Source organism: Carassius gibelio, chromosome B11, assembly GCF_023724105.1.
Source record: "Carassius gibelio isolate Cgi1373 ecotype wild population from Czech Republic chromosome B11, carGib1.2-hapl.c, whole genome shotgun sequence".
NCBI classification, from domain to species: Eukaryota; Metazoa; Chordata; class Actinopteri; order Cypriniformes; family Cyprinidae; genus Carassius; species Carassius gibelio.
In genome coordinates, this window is record NC_068406.1 from 159,895 (window position 1) to 186,463 (window position 26,569).

At 35.5% G+C, this 26,569-nt stretch overlaps 1 protein-coding gene across 1 annotated transcript in view; it reads left to right on the top strand.

The window, feature by feature from the left end:
- LOC127967925 (collagen alpha-1(VI) chain-like) overlaps positions 1–23,239 on the top strand; it is a 39,564-nt gene extending 16,325 nt beyond the window's left edge. The window contains exons 24-34 of the mRNA XM_052568698.1: positions 1,874–1,936; positions 15,483–15,548; positions 16,945–16,980; positions 18,119–18,155; positions 19,534–19,542; positions 19,652–19,773; positions 19,929–20,038; positions 20,222–20,408; positions 21,302–21,473; positions 21,561–21,590; positions 21,672–23,239. Coding sequence (XP_052424658.1) covers positions 1,874–1,936; positions 15,483–15,548; positions 16,945–16,980; positions 18,119–18,155; positions 19,534–19,542; positions 19,652–19,773; positions 19,929–20,038; positions 20,222–20,408; positions 21,302–21,473; positions 21,561–21,590; positions 21,672–22,273 — 1,434 coding nt within the window. The 3' untranslated portion in view covers positions 22,274–23,239. The remainder of the gene's footprint in view (positions 1–1,873; positions 1,937–15,482; positions 15,549–16,944; positions 16,981–18,118; positions 18,156–19,533; positions 19,543–19,651; positions 19,774–19,928; positions 20,039–20,221; positions 20,409–21,301; positions 21,474–21,560; positions 21,591–21,671) is intronic.
- The last annotated feature ends 3,330 nt before the right edge of the window (positions 23,240–26,569 follow it).

A 26,569-nucleotide genomic window follows, 5' to 3' on the forward strand; every position in this document is an offset into this window, starting at 1 on the left:
TTGGAGAAAAACCTCCCACACTCATAAATCACTGAGAATGATGTAATCTAAACTCCTTATGATATCAAACTGTTATATATTCGCATGTTTGAATATATTGCTAGAAACTTTAAATACATTATACTTTAAACGTATGAGTACACCCTCCTGACAAAAAAAAAAAAAAGTGTATAGGGTTAAGGTTTATTTTCGATCAACTGGTATATTGAACTAAAACTTTTGAAGACAAGTTAATTTCCTGACAATTAAAAGTGTTATATAGCCCACTGAATCATACTCAGATTTAAAGCTGGCAGCAGTGGCAGCGCTTGGGAGAGAACTGCCAAGTGACTTAAAGAGGACAATGGTACAAGAGGAATACCAAATTATTGTTTTAAGTGTGAAAATATAGCAGACGTAGCACCGACATTCAAAAACAATGCACTTGTGACAAGGCTCCTGAAATAGTCAGGTCATCACTTTAAGTCTTAATTTATTGATGAGTGATTTTTTGCTAGAAAAAGAGTAGGAGAAATAAAATGCAATTGTCATAAAGCCAGCAAAAGCTATGAAAAGAGTGACGCTTTATCTCACTGAGTATGACGCAGCCTGCAGAAGTGTTTTGCATGCTTGTTGTCACCACTTGAATCACCTACTGTAGCAATGCACAATAAACTGATTTTACCTCTTCCAAGGCACATATTTACAAAATAGAGATTTCTGGGAATCCGTGAATTTCGGATTCAAAAGCATCCAACATGTTGTGGTGTTGCTAGAGGAGGAGTGCTTGGTACCCACAGTGACGTTCAGTAGTAAAGCTTTTATATAGGGATGAATGAGGGCTGAAGGCGTGAGTTTATTAACACTGGCATGAATTCACACACTACTGTGTGATGTAAAAGAAAAACTTGAAATAAAAGATGCTACCCCCCCCCCCCCATATTCCCTGCATTATAGGGCATTTTTCAGCACGACAATGAAGATATTCATTCTCCCAAAGTGAAAATCCTTCAGTGGACATGTATTTCACTCAATTTTAACGCTCTTGAGCAGCTGTGTGAGATTGTGTAGAGACGGGCTGAGCAAAACAGCCCCATTAAAGACCAAAGCATTTAAAGAGTTCGTCCAGAAGTTAAACAGGACAGATGTGAACATTTGTCATGAACTTAAACACTCAGTGCCAAGAAGCGTCAGAGCAGTATACTTTAACTTCTGGAGGAGATACTAAGTACTAGAATATTATAGCTTCATTTAAACAAAATTGGCTAATTTGATATCTCATAGAAAATGTTGGCATATATTTTGTTGTTTGTATTAAGTATGTTTAATACATTTAAATTTGGCCATCTTTCCATGAATTATATTAGTGATCATTAAGAATATAAATATTTTATATTTATTCAGAGGAGGTGTACTCATATATGTATACACACAGACACACACACACACACACATTTCCTAGAGCTGATTTTTTAAACATCCCTAGGGAAAAAATGAATTGGAAAAATCCTCCACAACTGAGCTTATAATTCACATCTATGGTTATCATGAAATTCAAAATTATTTACAGATTAAAAGAAATCCTCCATATGGAAGATGATGTTAATATTGGGAATGATTCGTATGATTTATTAGTGGTTTGTATTAGCATGCCTAACTGTTGATTCACAATGTCTTGATTCACCAGGGGTTAGTGCGTGTGTGTCTCACAGCAGGGACTGTGTATCGCAATAGAAACGCAACAGCTCATCCCTAGCAGATATAAATCCTCTAGACCGAAGCTGAGACCAGACGTTAAGAGGAGACAGTTGATGAGCTGACATTGCAAAAACAATTCCTCTTATCTAATCTCCCTTCTTCTCTCTTGCACTTTCCTGAACTTCTCACTTTCAAGGGTGGAAAAGGAACCCCTGGACCCAAGGGAGATGATGGAGAGCCAGGTGACCCTGGACCAGATGTGAGTCAATTTAGATGTATTTGTGATTATCACTATTTCTTCTCCAAAGTGAATCACATTTTTTAAGGCCTAAATATGCTCCATAACTCACTAAGATTTGCACACGCATCAGAACTGGTGAAAATGAACATCTGATATGGGTTTCAGAAGTGCAAAATGGCTCAATAGCGCCACCTGTACATGCTGTATTCAATGGAGTGCGCCTCAAGCTACATTTACATCCATATGAAAATCGGTACATATATGTAACACACCACTACCTACAAAAAAAATCTCTTGGTACAAAATCCAAAACCCAACAGGAAGTATGTTATTTTCAATTTCCTGTACGATTTTTGTGCAGTTTTTACCATTTCCACGCCTCATACTTTGACAAACTCCTCCTACAGGTTTAACTGGATCATCTTCAAATTTGGTCAGGGTCATCTTAAGGCCTTTGTGACACTAAATTGCGAAGATCTTCAGTTTTTGTCAAAGGGTGTGTCAAAGTTTGATGTTTTGCCTTCACATGCACATATTCGTTTATAGTTATAGCACCATCTACTGGCAACAGGAAGTGACATGTTTAACACTGTGATGCACTATTAGCTACACAGTAAAATATGCCTTTGTGACACTTGATTGAGAAGATCTTAAATTTTCGTCAAAGGGTGTGTCAAAGTTTGATGTTTTGCATTCACATGCACATATTTGTTTATAGTTATAGCACCACCTACTGGCAACAGGAAGTGACATGTTTAACTCTGTGATGCACTATTAGCTACACAGTAAAATATGCCTTTGTGTACAAAATATTTTAGAAACTTGCTCAAACATTCTATCAACACTTACTAAGTGCTAAAGCATGCTAATAATGCCATGAAACAGGAAGTTGTTGTAACTCATGCATCCAATCTGCATCAAAATTTACACATTTACGAGTCCTGGCCTGAACACATCTAAAGGCTAATATCCAATTATATTCATAGCGCTACCTGCTTTTTAACAGGAAATGACAGGAAATGTTTTAAATTTCAACTTAAACAAATGCAAAATCCGAACAGATGAACAGATGCAAAATCCGATCTGCACCAAAGTTCACATGTTTGATTTAGGGTCTTGGCCTGCACACATCTACATTCCAATATGCAGTTATAATTTACAGCACCACCTAATGACAACAGGAAATTATTATTATTATTATTATTTACAATAATTAAAGCATTAAATGTCTAATCTGAGCTTACTAACTTGTTTTATATGAGTCCTAGCCTGAAGACGAGTATTCAGATATGCTCATAGCGCCACCTGTTGGCAACAGGATATGACATGCTTTACACTAACTTAAAAATGCAATGTTCAAGTTGCCCCAAACTACACATGTTTGATAAGAGTCCTGGCCTGAAGACATCTATATGACAAAACTCACTCATAATCATAGTTATAATTATAGCGCCACCTGTTGGCAACAAGATATTTCATCTGGGTGCAAGGGCCCTTTCATCGCTGCTTGCAGCTTTAATCTTCTTTAGCCTCTTTATCATTTTATATCTCAGAGAAGTATACTTTTTCATATCATATATAACACTTTTCTCCTCTTTTCCTTCCATTTTGACCAGTTTTTAATTCTTTACTTTTCACTTCTAAAGGAATGTTCCTGGACTTGGGGGCATAAATGCAGAATCATGCAAAGAAATGTTATTTTTACATACACCATTGTGCAATTCTCTGTTTTCTTAGAATAAAAATAATAATAAATGGAGCAATATTGGGCAGGTCATGGGATTTCAACATGGCTGCCCCATGATGTGACCTGCTGCATCTTAAATACAATTGCTTTTTCAGGCTTCTCTTCATCTCATTTTACACACTTTAAAGAGGAAATATTCATTTCTAGATTAAAAAAAAATAGGGCCGGGACTTTAACGCGTTAATCGAGATTAATTAATTATACAAAAAATAACGCGTTAATTAAGATTAATTAATTACAGAAAAAAAATTTCCCGCATCTTTAATAACTTATTTTTGCACCGCGGAACGTTTCTCACAGGATGAGTTTCGGCGGACCGATTATACTTGAGCACCAACTAGCGTTCGCATATCACCGCAGCAGCACATCGAGCCTCAAGTATCACCTGAACGCAAAACATATAGCAGCTAGCGTGGACTTTACACTTTATGTTGAACTATGAATTATTTTGTTGGTGCAACTGCCACTTTATACTGAACTCTTTATTGTTTTGGCCAAGGTTAAAGTGTGTTGGACCTCTGAAGCAACAGAGAGAGGTTTTCAATGTTCTGAATGTACTTGACAGTATTGTGTTTTACTTAACCCTCATGTGGTGTTCAAAACCCAATAACACCTGTGGTGTTCCCGGTCAAAAATGACCGGCCCATAAAAAAAAGCTTATAAATCACTCATTATACCATATTTTCACCCAATCTTGGATTCAATCTTTTTGTCAACTTGTTCTCTTTCAATTAGGACTGGTTTTATATTTCTGTTTGCATCTGATTAATCGTGGGCCTCATTTATCTGAGAGTAGGCATCTCGTTTTTTGAGTAAAAAACAAATAATTTATGAGTAAATTTGGAAATATGAAAAAACTAGTCTACTCTAATGTTTCACCAGGAATTTTGTTTTGAAACTTTTGTTTTGTAAAAAATAATGCACAAAGTCACACTTGTGGTGTTCCCGGTCAAAAATGACCGGCCTATAAAAAATAGCTTAGAAATCACTCATTATACCATATTTTCACCCAATCTTGGATTCAATCTTTTTGTCAACTTGTTATCTTTCAATTAGGACTGGTTTTGCATTTAATTTTCAAACTATTTAATTTTAGGAGTCATTTATCCGAGCTTATGCACCTCAGTTTTTGAGTGAAAAAAGCATTATTTGTTAATAATTTTGTCAATATTGTGAAAAAGGTGAAAAAAAGTTTCATCTGTTGATCACACTAGCCTACTTTAATGTTTAACCAGGAATTTTTTTTTTTAAATGCTTTTATTTTGTACAAAATGGCACAAAGTCACACTTGTGATGTTCCCGGTCAAAAATGGCCGACCATTGAAAGTGAATGTAGAAGATTACAAAACACAGGGCTTGTATTTTGAAATGCTTTAATTTTTCAGAAAAGGGGTGCACAGTAACACTTGTGCTGTTCCATGACAATACTGACCATTGTGACATACAAAAAATAAACACATTAACGCTGTCATATAGAGAACACAAATCAAATACTGTTCATTTTCTTTCAGTTTTCCAAATTATGAACTAACCAAAATAAGAAACTGTGACGGTCTCTGTGTGAACTCATGCAAGTGACTAACAAAAGCATTTTTAAGGTAACTTGCAATTGGTCATTTTGTGTCACTTATGCACATGACTGACAACAGTTTAATGTATGTGCCTTGCAAATGTGCACTCTGCATTTGAAACAGACAGTGCCTGTTTTCACATCTTTTGGGGCACACAAAGTGCATCTCTTTCGTTTCTCTCCTTTGCCTGTGCCAGCTGAAGTACCTGGTTCTGGTGTTTGTATGTCTCTCACCAATGTAGCAGAGGGCAGTGCTCTGGGTATATTTTGGCGCCTCTGTATCAGGGGGCTCACCATGGATTTTCCCAGCTCTTCTAGGAACAGCCTCCTCCTGAAGGTTTTCCTTGTGTAATACTCAAAAAAGTTTGTGTGTTTTAACGTGTGTGTGTCTGGGTAGCGTGTGTATAAATGTATCGATACATGCACAGGTCCAAGGGCTCGATGTTTGCAAGCACATATGCACATATGTGTACATGAAAATAATGAACATGCTCCTGAAAACTAAATTGTTCTGTTATTTTCAGTCTCTCCCATTCACTTTCAATGGTCGGCCATTGTGACCATTTTTGACCATGCCTACTCTCAGATAAATGAGGCCCACGATTAATCAGATGCAAACAGAAATATAAAACCAGTCCTAATTGAAAGAGAACAAGTTGACAAAAAGATTGAATCCAAGATTGGGTGAAAATATGGTATAATGAGTGATTTCTAAGCTATTTTTTATAGGCCGGTCATTTTTGACCGGGAACACCACAAGTGTGACTATGTGCCATATTTTTTAGAAAACAAAAGTTTCAAAACAAAATTCCTGGTGAAACATTGGAGTAGACTAGTGTGATCAACAGTAGCCATTTTTTTTATAATTTTTTTTCATATTTCCAAATTTACTCATAAATTATTTGTTTTTTACTCAAAAAACGAGATGCCTACTCTCAGATAAATGAGGCCCACGATTAATCAGATGCAAACAGAAATATAAAACCAGTCCTAATTGAAAGAGAACAAGTTGACAAAAAGATTGAATCCAAGATTGGGTGAAAATATGGTATAATGAGTGATTTATGAGCTATTTTTTATAGGCCGGTCATTTTTGACCGGGAACACCACAAGTGTAACAAGGTAACAAAACCCCACAAAAAAAGTAAGAAAATTTCCCAATTTTTTTTTAATTGTAGTTATACCCTTTGGGAACAAAGTCACTAAGTTTCAGTCCAAAGCGATAACATTAACTATTATTTTCGGGAAAAAGAAAATCTTCTCCGGGTCAAATTGACCCGAACACCACATGAGGGTTAAAAAACAGTTTACAGAAGGTTCAAGCACCTATAAGCTTCCTGAATTTCTGAAATATACTATTTCTAAATGGTTTCTAAATATGCTATTGCTACACTTAATGGCAAAAATTGCACTGGTCTGCTAGACTTGGTTGAACAAAAATAAACAATATTTTGTTACTTAAGCTTATGTATTCAGTTATTATTCAATGGTATACTATAAATCCATGTGAAAAAAAATTACTTCTCATTGTTCTCAGGTCAAATATTTATATGCAATTAAAATGCGATTAATTTTGATTAATTAATTACAAAGCCTCTAATTAATTAGATTAATTTTTTTAATCGAGTCCCAGCCCTAAAAAAATGAAAGAAATTACTTGTATTAACATGGAATATTCCTTTAAGATGTGTTTGTTAAAGTGAAAGTTCACCAAAAATGAAAATCCTGTTATCATTTAATCACCCTCTTGTCATTCCAAACCCATGAGTCTTTGGTTAATCTTCAAAACACTAATTCATATATTTTTAACGAAACATTTAAGCTTTAACCTCTGTGTGGAGGGACAGAACTTTTATTAAAACTATCCTAATTCATGTTTCAAACATAAGCCAAATAATTATAGGTTCAACCATTTTTATTGTGAACTATGAAGCATGAAGCGTCCTGGAGTCTCTCTCAGCATTTTGATCGCTGTCTCCAGTGTTGAGTTCAGGCAGCTGTACATTTCTTGTTGTCATGTATACAAGGAAGCACAGTTTAAGGTCTAGATCTTTTTTAAGAAGAATGTATTTTTATTTACATAAATTTTAAACAGCTAGAAAGGAAGTCTAATGATAGTTAATTTTCCTGAGAAAATCAAATCAGGGCCAATTATTATTATTTTTTTTAATTTACACAGGGTAAACAATGTTGTCATTGTTTGAATACATGCATTAATAAACAAATCTTTCTAGAGGCTTGTAATAATTCAAATCAGTTTGCATAAACAAGATCGCTTGAGAGCAAAAAATCATTCTAAGTCCATGTTTAACACTTTTCTAAAGCCAGACTCCTCAGCTGGGTTACATTTTTACCAGCCCCCACACACGTTCAGTCCAACAGAGAGATCTACAGCCCTCTCACAAAACAACATGTGCTGCAGAAGTCACAGGTTTGGACACAGTGCTGCTTTTTGTACTCGATGATTGATTTTAGATGGTGGAAATTGTTGCAAAGAGGTTTAGATTTGATCAATTAAATTAGGATTCCTGCTGTCCAGTGAGATTTTCGATATGTTGTTTTAGAACAGCTAATGGGACAGATGTTGCAGTGGAGCCATTATTAGCAAACATCTATCATCTTGCACCTTTTTGGCCAATGAAAATTTTCAAAAAGTTTGATTTAGCCACTGCAAAAACTGCATTTTGAGGAGATGCAATGTCCATTTAGTACATATTTAGGTGTTTCTAGCTTGTACTTATTCCAACAAATGCCTGAAACTTGTTATGACGAGCACTTCCTGTGTTTCCTTTAAGAAGAATCGCTTTATGTATTCCCCAATTGTAAATCACTTTGGATAAAAACGTTCTGCAAAATTACTAAATGTAAATGTATAAGTGGGCTTGCTACAAAGTTTTTGATTCAGCTCCTAACATTTTGGCACTCCATATCTGCTACATACTGTGCATGGATGCCATAAATCATGTATAGTGTGCTATTGTACTGTACCTTCATAAGTAGACATAATCTTTTTTTTCTTGACATATAATAAAACATATGAGGAAAAAGGCTGTAGACTTGCACCTGAATTGTGCTTGAGCTTTACCTATTGCTTAGTTTTTTTGTTTGTTGTTGTTTTCTGTTCCCACACATGTACAAACATCTAAAAAGATGCAATTATTCTCTGCCCTGTCTGTATTTACAAGTGGAAATGATCTGATTTCATTCCAAAATAAACTTCTCCGTGCATCTGGGTGGTCATAAAACTACTAGTAGCCTGGAAGCAAAGAGTTTGATCCCATGCATTCATCATTTAGACTTATTCCAATCAGGGGATGAAGTCAGCGGGGACTTGACAGAGAACCGGCAGCAGATATGATGGCTAATATGTTGTTTATGTTGTCTAGCTGTGTGCTTCTGCAGTGCAAATGTTTGAGGAAGCTGCCAACATGTTCAGTTCTTTGATCATTCTGGCCATTTTGCACATCTGCAGGATTAAGATAGCAGCATTTTCCTCTTAAGAAAACATTTTAGCGTTCAGTTTTTATTTGATCGAATCAGCGGGTAAATCCAGAGCTGTTTGTTTTGTAGTCCATAACTTGGATACTAATGGAATAAATTTTACAGTAGGACAAAAGCATGGACTGCAGACATTGCAATATCGCATATTGTAGACTGTATTTCATTATGTCACTTCACTGGAACATAAGTATTGTAGCACTGATTAGCAGTATGGCCCTATACTGTATATTGAATTTCTAACTTAAAAAGGATTATATCATGATATATACTGTGATATAAAATGACCTTGAGTGGTGTGATGAATGTCAGCTGTAAACATATCACACATGCTTATATCAAAGCTCTGAGCTCATGTCTTATTTTTACATTAAAACAGTCTGAGTTGCTTCATTGTGGTTGAACAAGCCGACGCAAAATGGCAACAACTACACGTGCTCGCAAGCTTTCATCTTCAGTCATCTGGAGTCCATTTTTGGTGACCTAACGCCCAAACTGGTTCTCTATTCATTACTGTGTTTGTCTTAGGCCATACAAAACTAAAAACTTCAAGGAATAGGTGGAGACGTGCATATGTGGAAAGAATGCTTTGCAGCTGATGACTTTTCATGGTCCTTTCTTTAGAAATTATGTTCTTATTTTAAAATTACTGTTCTATCATTAAAGGCGTATACCCTTTCTACAGACTCACAATATTGGCTGTGTTTGCTAAGGCAAGCATCACTGTTAGTATTTTTTATATTTACATTTACATTTGTGCATTTAGCAGACGCTTTTATCCAAAGCAACTTACAGTGCATTCAGGCTACACATTTTTTTTTCCCAGTATGTGAGTTCCCTGGGAATTGAACCCACAACCTTTTGTGCTGCTAGCGCAATGCTCTTGTTTGGACTAAGAAATTGGCTCATCCAAAGGAAACAGTAAGTTCTTTTGAACTTTTTAACCATCAAACAAATCTTGAAAACAAGTAGCAACTGTTTTCGGTAATAATAATAACAATAATAAAAGTAATGATACATTTTTCTTGAGCACCAAATCGGCATATTAGATTAATTTCCGAAAGACCATGTTAGACTGAAAACTGCAGTAATGGCTGCTGAAAACTTTGATTTTTTTTTTTTTTTTTTTATCAGTGGTTAACCAATAGTGGATTTTACGAAATACCAATATAGGTTGGATCACACTGGCCGATAACCCATTAATAAAAAAAAATTCACAACTGGTACTGAATGAAAGCTAAAATAGTGAACTTCATTACCAAAAACAAAAGTGTTAAACCACACATTTAAAATAGAATAAAATGTTAGTATTGAATATTAATTAATCATCGATCAATTTTTGTTTATTAATTAACAGATGCATTCAATTCAAGCAATGGTCCAAAACTGATTATTTAATCCCCAAACAGGCAAAAGTTCTCTTCAAGAATGAGGTATTGATGATTTTGTCGGTGTTTGACAAAGCAGAGCAAAACAGAAAGAGAAAGTGTGATCTATATTATAAAACCACACACAATCACCAAGCCTACAGAGAATGCAAGTTAACATTGATGTGAGACAAATGTAATGTAATTCAATAGGAAGCTATGTGAGTGGCACTCTTGTGTTTAGGAAGGATTTCTGTCCGTTGCATTTCCTTTCTCACATCACTAACTTTAAAAATGCAACTGTGGCATTAAACATTTGGGGCAGATTTGTGTATGTTTTGGTCACATTGTTCTACTAATGTTAGCCTACTCTCAGCCTTAACAGAAAACATACTGTGTTTTTTCTCTACTAATGCAGTATCTAGTCAACAAATGTAATACTTTATGATATGAAAACATGGAATGTAGTGTACTGTATATGTACGGTTTCATTGTCGATCTTTCACATCTGAATTGTCCAGCTCTTTGCAGCTGCAGTCAAACTTTGTGTTTTTTCTAATTAAATAAATGTAGCCTTAGTAAGTATATGCATTTTTTAAAGCACACGACATACAGTATATGTTGTTTTGTTGTTTAATTATTATAATTGCATTATAATTATATAATATATAATTATTATAAAGTGTTTCATTTTTGGACATTTACACCGTTGTCTTCTATTGTGACCCATGTGGGAAAGCTGGAAATACAACATTGCACTTTGTTATGAAAAGTGTTTAGTCCGAAGTCAGAAGTTGTTTAGTCAGAAGAGATCACTTAGCGCATGTCTGGTGCCTAAATCACGAAAACGCAAATGGTTCAGACAGATGCACTCAAAGTTCAAACACACACACTTTAAAATAATTAGAAACGTACACTTGTGTTTATCACCTCCCTGTAACATTCTTCAACTGCTCACAAGATCCTTTGCTAGTTCTCGTTTTGGAGGGTTTAATTTTATTGGCTGAAGACCCCCTGTAAAAGTTTTGAGTAGTTTACCATAGTTAGGTTAGGTTAATCTAGACAATAGAAAAATGTGTTTGGTTTTGCAAAGATCAAAAAGAAACTAACTGACTATAATTCCAAAAGTAATCATTAGCAGAATTGAAGAGGCCATAAATTAAAACGTTTACTATGTGTTTTACAACAGAATCTTAAAACCTGGCCAGAGGCTCTTCATAATAAACATCAGATTTGGAGGGAATAATATCCACAATAACACAGAGGGAAGAACCATTTAACATGCTGAAACAATGACTGATTTAAAGTAAAGTTAAACTGTTGTGATTGAACACTCTTGAATGTTTGGGCTACAGAAAGGCCTTTATTAATCAAACGTAATGTTTACATCATATCAAAACATTTTGCAGCATATTGTTTTGGAGGTTTAAACTTTATACACAACTGATCTTTCTGTTTATGAAGACTTCTGTTATTAATGTTTTTTGTTAAGACGATCACTGTATACTTAGGGTATAACCGGTCAAACATTTTGTTACTTTTATGATCAATTAAGCATGATAGCAACCAACCACTTTAGCAGCCACACAATAGCAACTGTAGAATGCTAACAATCTAGTTTGTGTTGATTATTACATAGAGTTTTGTTGATACAGAGTCAAACTGTGAACTGTTTCTGAAAAAAATAATAGCTTATAGCAACAAGACAGTTTAAAATGGAAGCTCATTTATATCATGGAATAAATTAAATAAATATAAATAAATAAATATAGTAATTGAAAGTAAAATTTCTTGGTGCAGCATTACAATTGCGAAGTAATCACAATTGCAAGAAGGAAACTAAATTAAAAATAAAAAAAAATTGTAGTTCTGAGAAAAAGAGACAGAATTGCAAGTTTATAACTGAGTTTTTATATTGCAATTTGGAGAAATTCTGTAAATTCAGAAATCTCATAAGAAAAGACTGAATTGTGTGATAAATTTTTTTATTTTGTGGTGGGAAAAAAGCAATTCTTCAAAAGTCTATTTTTGTGAGATATAAATTCAGATTTGCTAAATATTAACTTGTAATAAAAAAAGTCAAATACGAGATGTTAACTCACAATTCTGAGAAGAAAAGTCTTATTGCATTTGTAAATTACTTCTTTATTATTTAAATTCTGACACTATGGGCCCTATTTTAATGATCTAAGCCCATGGCCTAAAGCGCATGGCACAGGTGCACTAGGACATGTCTGAATCCACTTTTGTAAGTTTAACGATAAAAAAAAAATATGGTACAGGAAAATGGTCCAAATTGGTTAGACCTATTCTCTTAAAGAGTCATGGGTTTGTTTTGGGTGTAATATTCAATAAATTAATTAAAGTCTTATCTCCCATTCCCTTTAAATAAAAGTTGCACTTGCACCATGGTGGATTCGCTATGGCGGAATTTGCAAGAGCAAAAATGAAAGCCAAGGCAAGTTTATTTAGTAGATTTAATACACAATAGTAATTCAAAGTGCTCTACATAAAATGAGCTAAAATAATCATTAAAAAAAACAAAAACAAAAAACAAGGGATTTAAAAACTTTTAAAATTATTTAAAACTGATTTAAAATGAATTTTAAACAGTTAAAGATAGAAAATTATTATTTATTATTGTTTATTATTATTATTAAACTCCCTTTGTTTTGTGTGAACCCTCGATCCTAATGATCTGGGTGCTTTTTTAGGTTTATATTCAGTGAGCATATCTTCAATGTATGTACTGTAGGTCCTAGGCCATTTAGGGATTTATAAATGAGTAAATGTACTTTAAAACGAATCCTAAATGTAACTGGAAGCCAGTGTAGGGCCCTTAGGACTTGGTGTGATATGCTCAGATTTTCTGGTTCTAGTCAGAATCCTGACATCAGCGTTCTGGATGAGCTGCAGCTGTCTAATGGTCTTCAATAGTCCACCCTGCTGGAGATAAAGGCATTAACAAGATTCTCTAATCTTGACTGGAAACAAAACATCTAATTCTTGCAATGTTTTTGAAATGACAGTATGCTGATTTAGTTACTGCTTTAAAATGACTACTAAAGCTAAGGTCTGTCTCCAAAACCACAAGATTTTTGGTTGCTAGACCCCTAGACATGGTATGCATTCACTTTGAGAACTTCACATTTTCTCGTTGTTTAACTGAAGAAAGTTTTGGCATATCCAACTGTTCATTTCATCAATGCACTGGCATAGGGAGTCAATGGAGCTGTAGTCATTTGGCGATAAGGCTAGGTAAATCTAGGTATCATCAGCATAGCTGTGATAGGCAATTTGGTTCTTTCTCATTATTTGACTATATGAGCATATACAGGCTAAACAAGAGCGGTGCAAGAATTGAGCCTTGTGGGACTCCACGTGTCATGGATATCCACTTAGACTCATGCTCTCCTATACTCACATAATAACCTCTCTCTTCTAAGCATGATCTGAACCATTTGAGTACCATCTCAGAAAGCCTGACCCAGTCTTTTAGTCTCTTTAGAAGTACAGTATGTTATGATCAACAGTGTCAAACGCAGCACTAAGATCTAGTAGTACCAGCTCAGATATTTGGCCAGAATCAGAATTAAAGTATATTATAATATAATTTATTATCTTAATGAGCACTGTCTCTGTGCTGTGATGCAGTCAGAAAACAGATTGAAAATTGTTCAGGAATCCATTTGTGTTTAAGCATTTGTTCAGCCGATTAAAGACTACCTTTTCAATAATCTCACCTATAAAAGGAAGATTTGATATTGGTCTGTTGTTATCAAGATTGCTCTTTCTCAGAAGAGGCTTAACAACTGCAGTTTTCAGTGACTTTGGAAAATAAAGAAATGAGACTTTCAATACTTTTAAGAGATCTGCTTCTAAACAGTTACTTTTGAAAAAAGATGTGGGAAGTGTGTCAAGATAGCAGGTTGATGATTTAAGGTTGTCAGTCTCTCAGCAGTAGCAAAAAGAGTGTGGGTTTTGTTTAAGTTACAGTTTATAAGGTTTGAGAATAAGGTCTGTCTAGCTGTGGCTAGTTCCACATTGAAAGCATGAAGGTTGTCTTTGTAGATGCTATATTGAATTTCAAGTTTCGTTTTCTGCTGCATCCACTCAGCTTTTCTGCATTGCCTTTTCATACTCTGTATTGCTGTTGATTGGATAATTTTGATAATGGATCATTTTTAATATTTGACATGTTTCTATTCTGCTGATCACAATTGAATTGCACGAATTTAACAACTGTGAGATATAAAGGCAGAACTGCAAAATATAAACTCAAATTCTGAGAAAAAAATCTTATTGTAAGTTTACTGACTAATTTATTCATTATATTCTGACCTTTTGTCTCCTAACTCTGATTTTTCTGAACTATTTTTTTATAGGACATGTTTATTTACTTTGCTTCTCCTAAGATTCCACTAGTATAGCTGTTTAGTATAGTATGTGCGTTTGTATGAAGCATGCATAAATATTGCATTCGCATTCTGTTGCTTATACATATTGACAGTGATATACATTTTTTTTCTTGGTGAATGTGTTATTACTTAAAAAAAGGCTTTATTATGTTTGTGCAAATGCTTAGTGTTTGATTTAATGGTGTATACATTTTGTATACATTGATATTCCGGGCCTCACATCTGCGCCATATGAGCCATGAAGTTGCTTTGCTTTTCCTTATGTTTGACTCTGTCTTTCTGCTGCCCAAGAGTGTTTAGAAATGTTTTTCTGTCCTTGTAAACAATTGATTGGGCTCCTCCGGCCTCTCCCAAACCCGAGGGGCCACACTCGGTCTCATATCTGTCAAGGTAATCAAAATGAACCAAAACAGTATTGGCATGACAGCATCATTTAACCTTGTCCCTACTGTGAGCTTGCTAGGAGAGTGTCTGTGACAGCTGTGGACTTTGAAGTGAGGAATTTGAAGGTAATTGAAGCAGCATGGAAGAGAGAGCTTGAAAATAGGAATAGGTGGTTAGTTTTATCTCACTGCCTAACCGTAATCTGGCACAAGACACACATGAAGGGATGAATGTATCTGCTGGGCTGGAGGCAAAACTGTGCAGAGGCAGCTGAATTATTGCAGACCATTTAAATTGTTTATATGAAGCAAGATTGTTGTCTGGGAGAACTTTAAACAGCTGACTGCGATGCTTATAGTAGTGATATAACAGTGATGTCCAAAAGTCTGAAAATCTGGAATTAAGAGTATAAAATATAAATAAATAAATATATATATATATATATATATATATAAAAGATTTGTGTTTTTTATTTACATTGTAAATTACATATATTAACTATATGTAAATGGTACAAATACTAATAACTCTATCAGCTTTGTATTTCCCAGGCTGAATGTTCATATTTTGTGTTCCACAGAATGACAGACCAGGACCACCTGGGCCTAAAGGAGCCAAGGGTCACAGAGGGCCTGAAGGAAATTCTGTAAGTGCACTGCTTCATGCATTTTGCATGTGTTCAATTCAATTCAATTCAAGTTTATTTGTATAGTGCTTTTTACGATACAAATCATTGCAAAGGAACTTTACAGAAAACTAAGTTTGGTTGCACTTTATTTTACAGTACGTGTACTAACATGTACTTACAGTGTACTTACAGTGTATTTATCTAAGAAAGTTCTGGTAGGGGTAGGTTCAGGGTTAGTACCTAGTTATTACATAGTTATTGTAATTACCATAATAAGTACATAGTATGTACATGAGGAACAGGACTGTTAAATAACGTGCTACCCTAAGTTTCTAATATATTTAGTAGTAGCTTATAAGTGGCGACTCAGTTTATGTGGATATGGCAGAAATGTATGGAAAAATCAATTAAAGATGTAATCAAACAGACCATGAACACTATTAACAGCAATTATTAAATGATGCAATTAAACCTATAGCAAAAATTTGGTAGTTCTGTATTTTTACTGTATATTACCTTACCGGAATAAGATAAAAGTTGACATTATATCATGATTCATGTTCTCAACTGAAGGTTCATGAGTACGATTTGTCAGTATCCTATGTCAGTATCCCGGCATAACGTTCTAATGGTATTTGTACCCTGGATCAGAGAAACAAACATACTGATCTGCTGTCAGAATTGGGTCTCGTAACTTTTGAAATCTAAAATGTTTGCGCCATATGTCAGACGTCCAAAGGCGCAAAGATGTTCAACCTTTTGTTGAGAAATTCAATGGAATGTGATCAACAAATCTAACCTCAAAATATTGGCCAAATACAAGTTAGAAAAACAAGTTTTATTGTTAGCTTGATATAGTATCAGAAACACCACTGGCCACATTTGACATGTTCAAAAAGTAGCCCAAAATATGTCAAAAACCTGGACCTGAACCAGATTAAATATATAAAAAAATATATATCTCCAAATCAGATACATACAGAAGATGATTGGCATTATTATATTTTCAGAAGTAAACAACCAGGCTCTTATACTACACTGTCCAGAAGAGCCAAGATACGTTTTAAAGTGTAAATATCTTCAGTTATGTGAAACGGCGCTGAGCAGCAGTGAGTTATGGGAATGTGGGAAGGGAAATTTCCCTCAGCCTGCAATTTTGTGATACTCCTCTTTGCCACTGGATGACATCCAGAGAGGAGCAGACGTGACGGACTCAAAAATGCTCTTATTTGGAATGAGATTCAGAGCTTGTTTGCTCTGGCAGAACTAAATCTGTGTAGCATGTAACAAAGTTGACAGAGACCTTTGCACAGACCTTCTGTTGTTCGATATTACAGAAACAGTCATATTTGCATTTGGTGTGTGAATTCATTTTGCACATTGTTCATTTAATTTGTCTTGTATTCATGCACAGGGACCACCAGGACCACCAGGGCCGCCAGGAGCTGATGTGAGTGTGTTTAATTAAAATAAACTGAGTTTTATTGCATGCACAAATCAAAGAAAGGCACACGTTATTGGATAAAGTTTAATGCAAATGTTCCAGCACAGTTTCCTGTATGAAGAGACAAAGAGCAACACAAATGGTAACAGTGCTCTTGATAAATGATCCTGAATATTCCACAATTCACTTTCCGTTATTTTTGTGAATTCCACATCGTTGACAGTCAGTAGCGATGGAAATCTCTAGCCAAGGCCCAAGCACATATTAGACTACTCCTTTTGTGGAATAAAATCATCTTTTAATAGCACACAACAGCTGCATTGTCCCACTGCATATATAAAGAGATGAATGCATGACATTATAGTGACATTTATAGAGGTCGTTTTGTCCTTTTTTTTTTGAGGGCCACTTAAAATGCAAAATTATTTAGTGATTTTGACCATTATAGAATTGAACAGACTTATTTTGCTGCTGTACCTTTAAGACATCTGTTTAAACCGACTTTTGCATGTGAAATAAGATACAAGTTCAATTTAGTTTTTAATGCTCCATCGTCACAGGTTTACTAAGCAAGCATTGCTAAATGTGCCGGATAAACTTTTAAAATCGAAATGGTTAAAAGTGTCCAACATTTTACCAGTTATTCTGGTGTTTAGGAATAGTATAATCTCTCTTTTAATACTTTGACAAGTTTCTTAAAAGCAAGTATGCGTTGATATGTAAATATGTTAGTTATGTGTACAAAGTACTGTATATGTCTTGATGTAAAAAAAAAAATGGTTTGGTATAGAATGAGTCATTTATTTAGTTGTTAGTTTTAATAAATGATCTCTTTTACTTGAAAAAAAGATTTGTACTTTTTTTAGTAAAGTAATTTTTATTAAAAAATCGGGAAATAAAATTTCCCTGAATAAATTACCCGGTCGATGTGTTATATTTATGTAGTATGTACTTGCACAAGAGGAAATGCACTATTTTTAAAAAGTGCATTGCAGTATGTGAGTCTTTGGAGAGCGTTCAGCAGAATTTCCTGTTATTAAAACTACATGGACTTGTGGCTCCATTTTGTGATACAAAATGGCGATAGAGAAAATGAGCTGCAAAAGCAGCAGTCTGTATTATGTCTCTCTCTCTCTATTTGTAGGAATGTGAGATTCTGGATATCATCATGAAGATGTGCTGTGAGTAGACCTGTTTTTGTATTTACCCATGACTCACTACTCGGTCTCACTGCCTCCATAAAAGGTGTACTGCCTGTCACCCACACTGATTTAACAATGTAACGTCAACTCATGCCATGAAGTGATGATGCAGCAATCCACCTAGCCAGCTCAGCATTCACAATACTCTGCAGACCAGTAGAAAACATGCAAGAAAATGAGTAACTGGCAAGTGAGGAATTAGAAAATACTTTATGTATTTTCCATTTATGTATAAATATGTTTTTTTTTTTCTCAAAACACTGTAGCAGAAATCATCCATTCATGTGTATAATATTTCTAGTTAAGTAAGTTATTCAAATTATGACTTTAGCTTTTGAAAGGATATTCATTATTTTGTTTCATAACTCCCGTTGGAGCTGGAGTCTTTTAAATGTTTTTAAATTATCAGAGTGTGCATGTTTATCATAAATATTAGTTTTGGAAGCTCAACTTAGATATTTAATATCACCATCTGGGCATGTGAAAGCAGGACATAACCCAAGAGAGAGAGAAAACACTGATGCTTTGAACAGAAGAGTGTGAAAGTTCAGTGTAACGTTACATATTAATTTGAAGGAAGGGAATTTGACAGTTTTAACCAATCGGGTGCAAATAATGTGTTGTGGGCTAGTGTTTTATTTAATATGGCCCGCATTTTTGGGATATGAAGGTTCTCCCTGTACAGCCCTTGTGCATTCATCTTGAGTTGCTGTTAAAAATTACATTAGTCATGTAAGATTAAACACAGTGAGTAAAAGCAGAGTTTGAAATGTATTACTGTATGAATGAAACCTTAGGGACCAGAAAAAATTGTCCAAAAAAAAAAGAAATTCTGTTTCAACCATCAAGACAAATAGCTCCAACCATTTATTTGAGAGTAGGCTGCTTTGTGTCTATTAGCATTTTATCATTCATTTCTACTCCCAAGCATATTACTTTTATCTTGTTCTATCCAGACTTGCACAGATTGGACTATTTTACGTCTGTATACTAGAATCTTATAAACCATTGTTTGTTCATTATTGCCACCACAGATTAAGCACAGGTTATGGTCTATTATAAATTCTACTTTAAGATTATAAACTCAGACATAAGATATTAAAACCGTCAGGTGTTTAGGTCAGAGCATTAACTGATCTTTTGTAAGTGTTAATGAGTTTTATGAATGTTTATTATCTCCAGACTAGATTCTTCCTTCCGTGAAATAGCTAAATAATTGTTAACCCCTTACTGTGAATGTTTTGATAGAACATATGTTTCTGATTTGTCTGATATTGTCAGATTTGATGCAAATGTAATGTGCTTTCTTTCTTTCTTTCTTTCTTTCTTTCTTTCTTTCTTTCTTTCTTTCATTCAGCTTGCTGTGGTAAGTCCCAAGACTTTGACGTATATCAAAAATGTTTTAAACTGTGTTTGTATTTAGTATTTAGCAACGCCATCTTCACTATATGCATGTTTTTTTCTTGTTTGTTAAGAATGCAAATGTGGACCCCTGGACATTGCCTTCATTGTGGACAGCTCTGAGAGTATCGGAGCTTCTAATTTTGCCATCGCTAAAGACTTCATTGTGACGGTAATGGACAGGCTCAAGGTCAAGGTAAGCTTCCTTTTTAAATCATAAAGAGATTTTTCCGTTAACTGTCAGCTATGATTTATTAGAGTTGTTATCACCATAGATAGCACGTTTCCAATCTTATTCAGATACCAGTAAGTGTTTTTGTTTTTTAAGCTGTTTCTTTATTTTTCTTTCAGTTTGGTGCCAATGAATCTCGTATTGGCGTGGTGCAGTACAGCGGTGCCAATGCTCAGGAGGTTGTACAGCTCGGCGACCCCAACATTAAGACCTTAACAGACCTAAAGCAGTATGTAATATCAACGTTCTTTTTTATAAAACCATAGTCTGCACACAATATGACAAAAACAACTTCAAGATCCAATTATGTGGCTTGAAGGATTTTGTTTCCTCTTCAGATGAGCTCGCATTTCGTGTGTACACCTGGCATTGTGTCTGAAGAAATAAAGAAAATTGATATTTTTCACTTTAGAGCCGTGAAAGACTTCCGCTGGCTGGCTGAAGCCACATACACTGGAGAAGCTCTGCAGTACTCGCTTAACAACATGATCAACAAGCTTGTGACGGAGAGGAGTGTGGTCATTGTCCTTACTGATGGACGCTCTGACACCATAAGAGACAAAGTACCCATGAACGTGCTGTGCGGCAAGGGACTGAAGGTAAAGCTAATGAACTCTTTTTGCTTTTTGCAAAAAACATGCCTTGACTTTTGCAGAACTTAAAAATAAATACCTACACGTATGGTACAATTCCAGTTTCTAGTTGAAATAAACACTATTTACATTAAAAAGCCAACCATTTTTATTCCTCTTCACACAAATTATGGAATTAATCTGGATTGGTTTGTGCACACTAACTTGCGCAAAACTACATATTACCTCAAAGTACTTTTACCATAGCATATGATTTCCACAATTGCATCACATAACCATCTCCATATGTATGGCTATACTGACAAAGTAAACTTGCTCGGTAATGCACCTGATACAGCATTGTACTTGCGATGCAGAGCACTCAGGTACAAGTCCCCAGAAATATGATTCACGTTAAAAGGAGATTTTGTTGTTTGAGTTTGTTAAGAGCACTGGTTAGGTTCCTGCTGCAATACGTCCAGCAACCAATATAAAACACTGCCAAATTCACGTACATCTGTTTCAGATTAAGCCGAGCAGGCTTCAAGTGCCTCTCACTGGATACTTCAGTTTGAAAGTGTATGCAAGTATGCAGGGAGCAATGTAATATCATTCTGGCACATATGGCACATTTTTCCATTGACCCTGTGCTGAACTTTGTACTAATGTACTAATGCACCTGTGTGGATCTTTGAGAAGGTGTACTGAAACTGCTTCCATAGAAGTGGATTGCATTATTTAGTGAAAGGAATCAAACATCCCACAGATGTGATTTTTAGTTAGGGAAAACTTGTGACCCAAGGACATTTGATGTTATTGGCATCCAAGTATGGTCTCATGACATGAAGTTAAATGAAGTCCACAACCAGAAAGGATGCACCAGTAGATAGAAACCTTGACTCTCTTATGATTTCTGGCAGGTTGGTGGTGTTGGAGTGGCGGATTATGCAGAAAGGCAGCCCAATTCGGAACAGCTTGATGAGGTTGTGTGTAAAGATGATCCCAGAAAAGGCTTCTCCTTTGTCTTAAACAACTTTGGTATTCTTCTGGATGACAGTTTCCTGCAAAACCTGACTGAGAAGATCTGTGAAGGTAGGTTAAATACTGCATCTGCTGCAGATTTAGGGTGCTTCGGGAGTTCTGGATTTGGATTTTGACAATGTTGTGCTTTCTTCACAGACAAGAAGTGTCCTAGCTTTACTTGTCCAAGTAAGTACTGATTTGAGAGACAAATTTTTTTTTTTTTTTTTGATGAGATAATAACTTTTACACCTTCTTGCTCTTGTTCAGTTTCATTTAATGACAACACTGATGTCCTCATCATGATGGACAGCTCAGCAAGCGTGGGCTCCAAGAACTTCGAGATGACCAAGGAGTTCGCACAAATGCTGGCTAAGCGCTTTTTGTCAGCAGAAAGAGGAAGCTTCCAGGTCCGGGTTGCCATTGGCCAGTACAGCAACAATGCCAACTTAGAGACCGAATTTTCCTCAAACATCACCCAGGTGGCCGCTGATATTACAGAGGCAAAGTTCCAGGATGCAGGTACACAGATAACAAATGCTCTCACCTTCGCCATTGAGCGCCTCAGGGGTGGCAGGACGAGGAAGAAGAAGCTGCTGGTGTTTTCGGATGGCCGTTCCCAAGGCGTCAGCAACAACCAGATTGAAAAATCCGTGGAACAGGTGAACAATGCGGGCATTGAGCTGTATGTGCTGGCCGTGGGCAACCAGGTAAACGAGATGCACCTGCGCACCTTAGTGAGCCGAGGACGGCCCTATGACAATACATACGCCTACCGCCACCTTTTCAAAGTACCTGACTACCGCTCATTGGTCACTGGGGTCTTTTACCAAACTGTATCCCGCAAGATTTCCTTGGAGTCGAGGGGGTGATTGGATAGTGGGAGGGGTTCAGGAATAAAGGGGGTGGGTGACAGTATAGCGCAAGCTTTGATTGTTTTTATTTTTTGTCTGTTTTCCATGTGAATGGTATATCTGAACTTAAAAGGTTTTTCATAGTCTCTTACATTTCATAAAAGACAGTAAATGATTGTGTCGGAATTCTTAAAAAATTATTTTCATGTCACTTATTTCTTTGTAGGTAAAGGGATTTATCAAGTCGTTTCACAGATTATGTCAATGTTGGAGTAGGTTATAGAGCTTTGACTTTTTGACTGTATTAAGTTGTCCATGACTGCCAGAAATTTGCATTAAATAATATATCCACTGCTAAGGGCACAAAATTATTATTTCAGTGGAAAGGAGCTATCATCTCTATTTGATGATGCAGACTTCTTGCAATCTTGCAACCAGGGTCCAAAATGAACACATTCTAATCAATCCATCAATCAATCAATCAATCAATCAATCAATCAATCAATCAATCAATCAGTCTTTCTATCTATCTATCTATCTATCTATCTATCTATCTATCTATCTATCTATCTATCTATCTATCTATCTATCTATCTATCTATCTATCTATCTATCTATCTATCTATCTATCTATCCTTTACAATATATGTTTATATCTACTGTCAAATATACCTGGAAATTGAAAATATATATATTTTGGACCCTGCTTGCAACCAAGTCCTAGCAATTCTTTACTTGCATTAGTCTGTGGTACACTTAATTGTTGCCATTAAAAATAAAACTTGAATAGAAATTTGGTGCTACACATGTAAACACTACACTAGCTCCTTTAGTCATTCAAATGCAGGTTTCTTCAAAATTGTTCTATGTGCCTTTAACCAAAGAGTTTACCAACAGGCTTCTCATGCCAAAAATGTATTTGAGGCCAGCCCCAGGGCTGTTGTAAAGGTATTTGAAATAAAGGATGCTACACCCCACCACTAAGACCTCTGTCGTGTGTCTTTCTTGAAAAATATCTGCATTCCAGAACACAGCAAAAGATGCTGTGAAGGATTAGAGTCAGTTTAGTTGTTAAATGAGAATGTTGTGAACAGCTTTTTTCCCATAATTTATCTCCTTGCATACGCCACAAACATTCTGAAGTACTTACTGTCAACAAATTTTTGGCTACTGTACATTTGGATTTTAACTTTAGCCAATGAATGCTAACCAGAAACAGTGAAATAAACTATAAAATGAATATGGTTAAACTTGAAACAAGTTATTTACATTTTAACCAAGTATTTTGTTGCTTCATTTGTTTTTAAATAATACCCTCCCTGTTTTTCTAAGAACAAGCTTTCCCAGTTGGAGCTTAACATGGAAAAAAAGCTGCAGCTGCTAAAAACATCCAAACCTTATTCAAATTAAACTTTATTCCCACCACTCACTGGGCAAATTCAGTCTCGGATTTTACGATAGCTTCTTACCTCAGCAGGAGCCTGAATATTTAAGTAAACCAGATCTACTGTTTATTGTCAACCTGCAGACGTTCAGCAGTTTCAGAACACAAAAACATTCGGCCTTTTGCCTGATTTCAACATATTTAATTGTATATCTTGCCATATTTTGCGTTACAGTCTTTGGAAGCGGTACAACAGGGTTTGATTTAGGAGCTTCCCAATAATATAAGTTCTTAGGATGTTAAAAGTACTTTCTGCCAAATCATGACTGGGGCACCACATACATGCCAAACCCATCTGCTGAATTCTCCTCACTCCTCAATCCCACAGAACAGCACTGTGGCCATGGAAAATGGGTGTATGGAGGTGTAGGAGGGGTTTTGGAGCGGAGGTGGAGAGGTTTGGTACAGCATGCCCAGATAATGACTCCCAGCTGGCTTTGAGCACTGAGGGCAAGGGTTGCCAGGTTTTCACAACAAAACAGGCCCAATTGTTACTCAAAACCAGCCCAATCACATATTGAGGGGGATCCCCAGTAAAAATCGCATTCCGGTAGGGTAAAATACACATTTTTGGAGAGGTTCCCCTTGCATTTTAGGAAATAAATATCACATTATTGGGGTCACTTAAACCCGCTGACATGAAAAACTACCTGCAGCAACAGTTTTGAAGTAGCCCAATTTGCCCAACTTGGCAACACTGCTGAGGGCCAACATCTAGAGGCATGTGGTCACCGAAATATCTCGGTTAAAGGATACAAGTCGCCTGCAGAAAAAAAATGAGTTATAACAAAGAATGAAAGCGATAGAGGAAATATGTGTACAGAGACTGGATTAAATAAATATATCGGAGGAAATTGAAACTCATGTTTTGTTTAAATGTATTTCAAAGATATGGGCATACATGGGGAGTGAGGAACCTTTGGGAAGACGGAGTAGTAGAGAAAGGGAAGATGAGATCAAATCAGAGACGGAGAAAAAAATGGTGGGAGAGGGGAAGGAAAGAATTGACTTGAGTGGTGCAGCAGGGTAATCCCACAATGCACTGTAATTAGCTTGAGCAATGAGAGCTGTGGGAGCACCATGGTGGGAGTTTAGTTTAGTTTAAACAAACTCCGGCCAATAGGGAACCGCAGGAGCAGGATACCAAAACCACAGTTAAACACTTAGTCACCATCTTGTTACAGCTCGTAGGAGAAGCTGAGTCACAGGCGTATATTGGGGGTGGGAAACTCACTTGAATCAAATCACATATTATTATAAGCATGGATCCTCACTAATATAATAGAGTCATTATACAATGTGATCTACTCTGAGGAATTAATAATTTAATGAACTGAACATTTTACATGGAAAATCAGCCGTCCTGATTAGAATTAATGAATAAGAATTTGAAAGAAGAAATAATAATTTAGTGCAAATTGCACAAAAAGAATACTTAAGCACCTGCATATTCTAATGAAGCAATGTGAATGATGTAATATAGTCAGCTGCTTTCAAGCAACTTAAATATCTGTATTTAAATGCATATTTTATAATAAATACAAAATATATTGTTTCTGTTTGTATTTAATTTTTAAAAATCAATAGTTCTGTATTTCTCCATCATTTTTAGTTTGCCATTCACAATGCCTTTTGGGACTGAGTTATGTCTTATTATTTTAAAATACTTTTTTGCTTCAATTTAAAGTTTGTAATGCTGATTTTCACCTTGATGTGGGTTGGTCTAGTTCATAGCCAGACAAATGTTGAAACTATTGTGGAAAATGAATTGGAAAAGTACACCCAGAAAATAGAAATACATTTGCACACTGTTATGCTCCCTTTATTCAAAAAGTAAAAAAAAAAAAAAAAAAAAAATATATATATATATATATATATATATATATATATATATATATATATATATATATACAAAGAAATAGTCCTTCCAAAGTCCAAAGCCATTCTTTAGGCCAACACACACACAAGCAAAGGTAATAGTTCAATAAATACTCACAGATTCAAACAAAGTTTCAACTGATGACGCCTGTTAACAATCAAAATCGTAAGACAACACCCATGTCTTGAGGTTTTATTGTTTTGATGTGATGTAGATACTATGGCTGTTCACTTTAATTGTTAACAGGTATTTAGATTTTTTTCTTTATGTAAAAAAGTACTTCCAGAACCATTTCCTGAAATCTGGAAATTTGCACTTTTAAATGTATGGAGAACCGATTCTTAATAGCTAATGAACTATTTTGGTGACACAGCCACTATGGATACAGTCAGCAGTCATTATGTCTGAGCAAGACAATAGCCTTGTTATCCACTTTGAAAATTTGTTAATTGGTCACCGTCAAGACCAAATGCCACCCACTGAGAAATGTGAACATTTGCACCGACTCCCTTTGATTCTCTAAAGACTAATTAAAGGTCACAACTAAAAATCATCTGGTCTTATAGACAAACATGAGGTTTACAAATGACGGTTTACAATTTGGTCCCTCCTCTGTTTAACATGGCCAGGATGTGAGCGCAGACCAACCGTCTAACAGACCACACTCTGTTTACAATACACAAGTAGATGACTCAGTGGAACTGTCAACACACTGTACACTTAAATAAGGAATATTCTATGAATATGTTTTACTCGATTTTCCCATTGAGGTAATCTTTCCCCATTGAGGGCAAGCCTATGTTCTCAAAGGGATTCACTGTTCTGAAGGTCTGACCAGCACCAATCATTGGTCAGGGAGAATGAAAAAATATTACATAACAGGTTATGCTAACTATAAAATATCACGAATTGCACCATACGCTAATTGCAGTATCACAGAAAAAGCAGACTAAATGTTATCTTAAGCTAAATGTCATTGGGCTGTTATGCC